The sequence below is a fragment of the Trichechus manatus genome, unplaced genomic scaffold (assembly GCF_000243295.1).
Source record: "Trichechus manatus latirostris isolate Lorelei unplaced genomic scaffold, TriManLat1.0 scaffold00207, whole genome shotgun sequence".
Classification (NCBI taxonomy): domain Eukaryota; kingdom Metazoa; phylum Chordata; class Mammalia; order Sirenia; family Trichechidae; genus Trichechus; species Trichechus manatus.
Window position 1 is genome coordinate 332,447 of NW_004444143.1, and position 9,897 is coordinate 342,343.

Below are 9,897 nucleotides of genomic sequence, written 5' to 3' on the forward strand. Positions count from 1 at the left end.
ACCTCCCCTTTTCAGGCTACTCCGCCCGCAAAGGTCCGAGACCCGAGGCCCCAGCTGCGTTATCATCCTCCGGACTCCTCACCTCAGGCCTTCCCGGGTCGGACCTGCAGAGATGAGCCGCTTCCCAGGGCCCCGATCGCTCACCTCACCAATCTAACCGTCCCGCCAGGCGTGACGCCAATTCCTGCGAAAGGACAGCTGGAGGACTCCCACCGACAGATGGCGTTCGGCCTCTCGGCGCCTGGCCGGAGCCTACCACCGCTCCTGCACCTCTCAGCGTCCAACCTGGTCTCGGAGCTTACGTCGCGGCCAGAGGCGCGCGCGGGGCTGAGCGCCCTCCACGGAACTCGTTGTCTCGCTCCCCACAAGGGAAACCCGACCAGCGACCTAACCGGAAGTTACGGGCGCGCGGGACCTTCTGGGAGATGTTGTTTGGCGCTGCCGAGGCGGGTGCGGAGGGAGGGTCTGGCGTTACCGCTCTGGCCCGGGCCTACCTACGGGTCGCCTTCGCCCGACTTCCCAGAAACTGCGCGCCGGAGGCGCTTCCCGCAGGTGACGCAGCGGCCTTTTCGCAGCAGGGAGTGGAGGTGGGGCTGGAGCGGCCCGGAGTGGGCGACCCGGGGGCGGCCGACGGGGCGGAGTCTCGGGAGAGGCCCGCGAGTGTCCAGAGTAGCGGCGTCCGGAAGGGGGCGGGGGGTGCTCAGTGTGGGAGTCCGCCCTCGAGGAGCGGTGGGAGTTGTTGGAGCCAGAAACTGGCGGGAGACAGGGTGTGTATGATTGTGATGCTGCGTGTGGGATTGTGATGATACGTGGAATTGGGTGTCGGAGAGACTGGTAGAGTGTGTGTGATGATGGCATGAGTAATGGGAGTGATCTGAGTGGTGGTGATGTATGTGTGCGATTGGGTGTGTGAGAATGGTGGTGTGTGTGACTGGATGTGTGTGTGAAGGCGTAATTCTGGTTTATGTGATTGTGGTGTGTGTGTGTGTGTGTGATTGGGTGAAGGATGTGGTGAGGTGTGTGTGATCATGATGTGTGTGGTTCTTGTGTTACTTCTCTGTAGCATTTCACATAGTTGGTAACGCCTTCAAAAAAAAGCATTTCTGTATCTGGTTTCTAGTGGTTCTCCCTTCACTGGCCACTCCTTTTTAGTCTCCTGTCCCGGCTCATCATTATTTCCTCATTGCATAGCTTGCATCTTTTTCAGGATGGGTTCAGATCTGCTCCACGTGTTCTTTCTGGGGCTCTGGCTAAAGGAACAGTAGTTACCAGGCCATGAGGTTCTCATAAGGAGCCTGCTGACGCAGCGGTTAAAGCGCTCTGCTGCTAACTAAAAGGTAGGCGAGTGGAACCTACCAGTTGCTGTGCCAGAGAAAGATGTGGCAGTCAGCTTCCATAAAGATTACAGCCTTGGAAGCCCTCTGGGGCAGTTCTGCTGTGTCCTATAGGGTCGCTGTGAGTTGGAATTGACTCCATGGCAGTGGTTGGATCTTCTCATGGTGGATCACCAAAGCACAAGAGCACAAAACACATCATGCAAACACCCTTAGAACCCCTGCTCCCAAGTATTGCATATATTACATCAGCCAAAGCACATCACGTGCCTAAGCTTAACATCAGTAGGGTGGTAAAGTATGTGACACCCACAGCAGGAGAACGTGGCAAAGTTACATGGCAAAGAATGTGAATGTATAATCCTGTTAGGAGTGAAGAATTGGAACCAGGTGGCGCAATGCTTAAGAGCTTGACTGCTAACCAAAACAGGCAGTTCAAATCCACCAGCCCCTTCTTAGAAACCATATGGGGGCAATTTTCTACTCTGTCCTAGAGGGTCGCTCTGAGTCAGAATCGACTGGACGACAGTGGGTTTTATTGGGAGTGATGAATTGGGACCAACATTCCAACCTACCACATTAAGAAACTTGCTGATTTATCCTGGTGAATGCTTTTTACTCCAAGTTCTCTTTTGTCTGAAAATATTGTTTATCAGATTTTGTTGTTACTGTATTTTCCAGGAATTTTGTTTTCCAACCCCTTCTCTTTATGTCTTTGTTTCAGATCTGTCTCTTGTAGAGAGCATATTGCTGGGCTTTTTTCCCTTGTATCCTATTTTGTGTTTTAATAGGTGAGTTTAATTCAGTTACGTTTATTGTGATTACTGTTAACTTGGTTTATTGTTTATGTTCCATTTCTTATGCCTTTTTTAATCGTATAGGTTTAGCTTATTCTTTTTTTCTCCACTGGTTGGGAAATTACTAATTCTATTCCTAGTCTTATCCTTGAATTTTTAACAAGCATACTTAACAAAACTCATACTTAAGTATGACTTTAGGACTCTTTAACTCCAAACTGTTCACCCAATTCTGTTGTTATTGTCTGATATATTACTTTTAATTTTTAATACCATATTAGTAATAGTTCATTTGTTCAACACATATATTTTGGAGAGCCTACTATCAATGGAGAAAACAGACAATAATCTCTATTTTCATGAAGTTTATGTAGGGGAGGGGTGACAGACTATATATGATAAGTAAATTATATACAATAGTTAGAAAGTGATGATTGTTATTAAAAAACTAGGAATATGTCCCAAGTATAGCAGTTCTCGAATTTTATTATAATTGAATGTTGTATTATTTCTGTACTGTGGTATAGTACTGTAGTCTACTATTGTGTATTGTTTTATCCTTCATATAGTAAAGGCTAAAAAACAAAACAAAACACTGGCTGTTGAGTTGATTCCAACTCATGGCAACCCCATGTGTTTTAGAGTGGAACTTTATGTACTCCATAGGGTTTTCAATGTCTATGATCTTTTGGAAGTAGATTGCCAGGCCTTTCTTCCAGTGTTCCTCTGGATAGATTTGAACGCCACCATTTTGTTTAGTAGCTGAGTGCTTAACCATTGCACCACCCAGGGACTCCAAAGGTTCAGAGCAGATGATAAGTTAATATATTTTTTAATTTAACTAATAGCCAGGTCATTGATCAGTCAGTATCATTGTGAGATAAATATAATTTTGATTTCAAATGATGAGTCTGGGACTTTTAATGTAAATCCCTTTTTACTTCAGTTGCCAAGATAACTCAGGTAGGAAATGGAATAGCTGGGCTTTTAATGTAACTCTCCTGTGCTTCAAATCTGGGGTTATTGCAAATCTGAGTGTTTTTATACTCGATTTATATCTGTCAGTGCATCAGGCCTACACCTTTATGCTTACAGAAGATATTTGAGGAGCAGATATTATGTGAGCATCGCTATTCACTTTGTTTCTGGACTCGTGGTGTCTCTGTTCAGCACTTGATTCAGCCAGGGTTGCTGAGTCTTTTGAGTTTTTCTCTAGACTCCTGCTGGTCTCTCATCAAGTATCTCTGGTCAGTGACTCCAGAAAATGTGAATTCTAGGCAAGGAAGATAAGTCTTTGGGGCTGTATTAGTTATCTATTATTGTGTAACAAATTACCTCAAAACTTAGTGGCTTAGAAAACAATAAACACTGATTTTCTCACAGTTCCTGTGGGTAGCAGAGAGTGGCTTGGCTGGGTAGTTCTGGCTCAGGTCTCTCATGAAGTTGCCGTGAACATGTCGGCGGGGCTGCAGTCATGAGAAGGCTAGACTAGGGCCAGAGAATCTGCTTCCAACATGGCTGGCAAGTTAGTGCTGGCTCTTGGCAGAAGGCCTGTTGTTAGGCTGGTTGAGTATCTTCATGGCATGGTGGCTGGCTTCCTCCAAAGTGTGGAGTTCAAAGATATGCTTCAGTGCCTATTATGACCTATCCTTGGAAGTCACACACTGTCATTTCTGCAATATCCTATTGGTTATAGGGGTTAGCCCTCTTCAGTGTGAGAGGGGTCTACAAAAGGCATGAATACCAGAAGACAGTGTTCACTGGGGAGCCATCTTGGAGGCTAGTTACCACAGAGATCCAGTGTCTCACTGGCGTCAGGTAAACTGGACTTATGTCCAAAGCCCACAGGTGCTGGGGCCACAAAGATAAGACAGTTATGTGGTATGAGTAGAAAGAAGTCCTGGGTGCAGATTCCTATCCTGGAAGGAGACTTCCTGATCCAAAACCTGTCCCAGAGGCTGGAGAGGGATGGGAGAGAATCGACCCCGGAGTAGCTGAGCCTGCAGCCTGTTTTAACTCTCGTTCCTGGAGTGAGCAAGGCATGATTAACATCTTAGCCTGCAGAGACCAGCAGCAGCTGTGGAACAGTGGTGCCCTCGACCCTGATGATGGAAAGGAAAAGTGAGGTGGCTCAGATACGGGCAGAGTTTAGGGGAGAAAGGAAGAAGTTAGGAGATTCAGTACTCATCCGAAGAAAGTTCACATGGGCAGTGTTGACTCTGTTGTTGACATTTGTTTTCTAATTTCCTCATTGCCTGTTGTTCGATTTTTCTTAATGTCTTTTTTAAAATGTAATTTCTGTTTTTCTCAACACATTTAAAATTTTTTTTAATACTTCTAAATATATAACCAAAAACAAGTCTCCTGTCCCTCTCAGTCCCCTATTCTCTACCCAGAGGCAACCACTGTGAACTTTTTTTACTTGGATATTCTGGTATTCAACTCTTACTTTTCTCAGTGACATCTTTATACTACTGATGCTTAACTTCTCAGTTTTAGACATTTCGTATTGACTTAACAATCAGATAAGGATTTAGATCTCTTTCACTACCTAACCCCTTTCTTGTTCTCCCACCGCCACCCCACCCCTACGCCACCACACACACACACAAACACACATACACACACTTCTGCTTACCTTCCTTCTAATGTGTGTTGTATTAGAGATTGCCCAGATGGCAGGATCTGTAGTTATTGTCTTTTGGGCTAATCCATTTTCTCTAATTTCTAGTTTTACTTGAAGGATATAAGCTAGCATGCCAGCTTTATGGGAAGCAAGCAAAGGAAGAAGATGGGGGATGGGGGTTCCTCACATTTCAGTATGAGAACTTCCCCTTAATTCTCTTATTTTTTTCTATATTGCTTCATCCTCACTTTTATCTAGATCTGGTATATCTGTACTCTGGAGCCTATCTTGTTCAGTATTTCTAGACAGGAAATCTCTAATTTTTTTTTTTGCAAGGGTAGGGGAAATATCACCAAGCTTTGTGGAGTGAAAGAAGACATCAGGTGGTCTTAACAGGTTCTTATAACATGTTACACTTAGTTCTCTGGTCTTCAGCCCCCCCACAAACCCCTGCCTACAGAAATACCCAGTGCTGCATTCCCAAGCCTTTCCGGGGTTCTCCTGCGGCGTCCCCCCCGCCCCCCGACTTTAGCTTTAGCTTTCTCTGGTTTGCTAAGTTAGACACCGCTCATCTGTTAGCTCTCCAGCTGCCAACATTTTGTTGACATTTTCTTATCTATTGAAGTCTTCCTTTTCCTTGTGAGTTTGGGCCTCTTCTGTTCCTTTACTGTAATTTTGGTTACGTTTCAGAGAGAGCCAAGAGAAATGCAAGTATTCAATCTGCCATTTTTAACTAGAAGGCCCTGAATTTTTTTATTTTAACACTCTCCTTTTCCTATTTAAAAAATTTTTCGTTTCTCCAGGTTCCCCTCCCCCCTCCCTTTTCAGCTGCTGACAACCGCTAATAAACTTTTGTCTTATGTACTTGCCTCCTCTAGATATTTCATGTAAGTGGAATCAGACAATGTTTGTTTGTCCTTTTGCGTCTGGCTTATTTCGTTCAGCACAGCGTTTCCAAGGTTCATCCACGTAGCGGCAGATATCAGCACTTTATTTCTCTTTATAGCTGAATAATATTCTGTTGCATGTATATACCACATTTTGTTTTTCCATTCATCTGCTATGGACACTTGGGTTGTTTCCACCTTTTAGGCCCTGAATTTTTTGTGGTTAAAAATAATTCAGTTATTTTAATATGTCATTAGAATCATTACTGCATTCTGTTTTATCATGATTGTTCCATAATGCCTATAAACGAGTTTCTGATTAAAATTTTTTCCCAGGCTCTTTGTTATCAAAATATCATCTTAAAGAACATCTTAACCCTTCTTAGGATTATACTTAATCCTAATTATGATGTACTTAGGATAAATCTATAGGAATCAAATAGCAAGAGCCTAGGAGAATGCTGTATTGCCAGTAGATTCATTGGGCACCATCTACGCTGCCCTCCAGATAGCCGCATCAGACCCCGTGTGATTAATCTGTCATCTGTGTACCTTGGAGCATCTCCAGAGCCTGGGCTGGGTAACATTTCTCATGACTCTAAGGATTGCTCATCCACAGGGGGCTTTACAGCCACCCAGTGCTGAAGATTCCTGTCCTTGTTTGTCTGGAGCTCTGACACAAATCTCTTATTTCTCTTCCCTCAGCTTGGCATTCTCAGGATCCTGCCCTTTCCAGGGAAGAAGAGGCTATGACCAGGTCTCTTGTACGTTTAAGCAAGTTATTTCTTTCCTGCCTTATTTTGCAATGTTGTAGTGGGTTACCACGGTCCACCTAGTAAATTGGACAAAAATTCACAGATGAAAATCAAGATGAGGAAAAATACAAATAGAAGATCAGAAGCATGAGATATTTGGGATAGGAATATGCAGGAAAATGTCCATACACAATTGCTAAAATTGAGCTCAAATTTGAATATGATCTGAAGAGGCACAACAAACAGGAAGACAAAGTTCATTTTATAAATAGTACTGTTCATGACAAAGAAGCTTAACAACTGCTTAGGGGGAGAAAGCTTTTCATTGGCACTAGGTCAAAAAGGAACTCTGAAGTAATTCTATAATTGTTAAACTCATTTTTTGAAAGAATTCTGTCTTGCCTAAGGATTAAAAGCTTAGACAATCTGGAGGAATGAATGGAACACATGTCTTTCAAATGATCCTACATATTTTTTTAAATTGAGCTTTTGATACAAGTTGAGGCAAAATATACAGCAATATTCTACAGCAAATCTTGTGGTTCTAAGATCTATAGCTTTCTACAGCTTTGTGGTCTCAGAAGGTGTGGTGTCCTTCATCCTTTTACAGAATGACCCATTCTTCTCTGCTCTTGACTCCGTTTTCACCTCTGGGGTCTTCCTCTGTCCCCTATCCCTCATACTCCTGTATGGTGAAGATTTCCCACTTCACTGACTTTTTTTCTCTCAGCTCAAGTATCTCTCACCATGAAAAACATACATCTTTTGACAATATGATCATATGGTTCACCTATTTCTCCTATTGAGAGAACAGTCTGTGGTTATATATAGACTTGGGTTCAAATCTTGGCTGGGCCACTTAGTGCATTATCACAGGCAAGTTTCTTAATCTCTTTGTGCCTCAATTATATCATCTGTAAATGGGGATAATAATGGTTCTTATTCCATAGAAATATTGGAAGGGTTAAGTGCACATATTAAGTGCTCTGTAAGTTATAAGTATTGTTATTATTACCATTATCTATGTAATCTTTCTTTCCTACTTCAAAAGGTCTTTGAAAGTGTTGACTGTTTTCATTTACCTGCCTTTTTAGTTTAACATGAAACCCAGAAAATAAAAGAGTAGCTAACGTGGGTACATAGAATTAATCCTTCTGTGCAGTAAAACCACCACAAACAATGTAAACAATGCAAAACTTGGGAGTCGTTTTTGTAATACATATAACAGAGACATAATAATAACTTTATTATTATTGTACTTTAGATGAAGATTTACAGAACAAACCAGTTCTCATCAAACAATACACGTATTGTTTTGTGACACTGGTTACCAACCCCACGGCATGTCAACACTCTCCCCTTCTTGATCTTGGGTTCCCTATTACTAGCTTTCCTGTCCTCTCCTGCCTTCTAGTCCTTGCCCCAGAGCTGGTGTGCCCCTTTAGTCTCATTTTGTTTTATGGGCCTGTCTAATCTTTGGCTGGAGGGTGAACCTCAGGAGTGACTTCATCACTGAGCTAAAAGGGTGTCCCAGGGCCATACTCTCAAGGTACAGTAACAACTCTTAAAAATCAATGATTAGTAAAATAGAAAACTGGGTGAAGAACATGAAGAAGCAGTTAGAAGAAATACAAGTGGCCAATAAAGATTTTAAAATTATAATGTCACAAAAAGAGTATTCAATTTGCTGATACATTTTTTTTAGGTGTATTTTGATTCGTGGGAAGTGACTACGTTTTATGAGATGATTCCAAATAATTAGTTCACATGTATATTTTCTTTGCAGAGTAAAAATCTAGAGATTATGTCAAAGGAGTTTTTGATGTATACATGGGACACTCTTAGCTGTCAAAAAATTCATACCATGCTTCGCAGATACTTTGATTTGGACAGACAGATACTTTGATTTGGACTGTCAAATAGCAATGAACTGCCTGCATTCTTGGTCATGCAGTCCCAAACACATTTTAGAATCTGGATATAAGTACATTCCATGACAGCTCCTATCTGTATATGAATAGACTACACAGCAGCTAGAAAAACTCTGTACAACATTAAGTATAACAGTGTTATTGAGTATTTACTGTGTGCCAGGTATGTGCTATGGACTTTACATGGCTTATTATATGTAATCATTATTGGAAGCCTGTAAAATCCATATTATTATTTCAATTTTTACAGATACGAGGAGTGAAGCACAGAGATTAAGAAACTTGCATAACTTGCATGAAACATGCATCAAGTGTCTGATAAAGCTAGAATTCAAACTCAGGGAGTCTTGACTCCAGGGCCAACACTCTATGATACTGTACAGATTGAACCTTACTCATGAGTGAAGAAATACAAATTCTGCCAATTGCCTGTTCATGTCATTTGTCCATTTTATATTAAGTTGTTAGTCCTTTTTCTACTTGATACGAGAATTTTAAGAATGCCTACTTCTGTATTAGGATTTATGCAGGTATCTTACAATCTGTTACTTATCTTTTGTCATTTACCTTTTGTTGTATAAATACTGTAGATAGTTAGGTATATCACAAAGATTTACATACATGAGAAAATTCAGTCAGAATTAATATACGTTGAACACTAATGACTGAAGACCAGACGAGTTGTGGAATGACATCAAGGACATCATACATGAAGAAAACAAGAGGTCATTAAGAAGACAGGAAAGAAGGAAAAGACCAAAATGGATGTCATAAGAGACTCTAAAACTTGCTCTTGAACATAAAGTAGCTAAAGCAAAAGGAGGAAATGATGAGATAAAAGAGCTGAACAGAAGATTTCAAAAGGTGGCTCAAGAAGACAAAGTAAAGTATAATGGTATGCAAAAAGCTGGAGTTAGAAAACCAAAAAGGAAGAGTATGCTCAGCATTTCTCAAGCTGAGAGAACTGAAGAAAAAATTAAGCCTTGAGTTGCAATAGTGAAGGATTCTATAGGCAAAATACTGAATGATGCAGGAAGCATCAAAAGAAGATAAAGGAATACACAGTCTCTATACCAAAAAGAATTAGTCGAAGTTCAGCCATTTCAGGAGGTAGCATATGATCAAGAACTGATGGTACTAAAGGAAGAAGCCCAAGCTACGCTGAAGGCATTGGTGAAAAACAAGACTTCAGGAATTGACAAAATACCAGTTGAGATGTTACAATAAACAGATGCAGCCCTGGAAGTGCCCACTTGCCTATGCCAAGAAATTTGGAAGACAGCCACCTGGCCAACTCACTGGAAGAGATCCATATTTATGCCTGTTCCAAAGAAATGTGATCTAACTGAATGTGGAAATTATCAAGCAATATCATTAATATCACACGCAAGTAAAATTTTGCTGAAGATCATTCAAAAGTGTTTGCAGCATTACATCGACAAGGAACTGCCAGAAATTCAAGCCAGATTCAAAAGAGGACGTGGAACCAGGGATATCATTGCTGATGTCAGATGGATCCTGGCTGAAAGCAGAGAATACCAGAAAGATGTTTACCTGTGTTTCATTG

At 41.6% G+C, this 9,897-nt stretch overlaps 1 protein-coding gene across 3 annotated transcripts in view; it reads left to right on the top strand.

Moving 5' to 3' along the window:
• Window positions 1–437: 437 nt before the first annotated feature.
• Window positions 438–9,897, top strand: part of ZNF568 (zinc finger protein 568) — a 100,947-nt gene continuing 91,487 nt past the window's right edge. The window contains exons 1-3 of one of the 3 annotated variants that reach the window (XM_023742258.1): window positions 438–552; window positions 2,059–2,125; window positions 6,350–6,408. In XM_023742258.1, coding sequence (XP_023598026.1) covers window positions 6,394–6,408 — 15 coding nt within the window. In that variant the 5' untranslated portion in view covers window positions 438–552; window positions 2,059–2,125; window positions 6,350–6,393. The remainder of the gene's footprint in view (window positions 553–2,058; window positions 2,126–6,349; window positions 6,409–9,897) is intronic. The other 2 variants (XM_023742255.1, XM_023742256.1) reach the window with 2 other exon arrangements.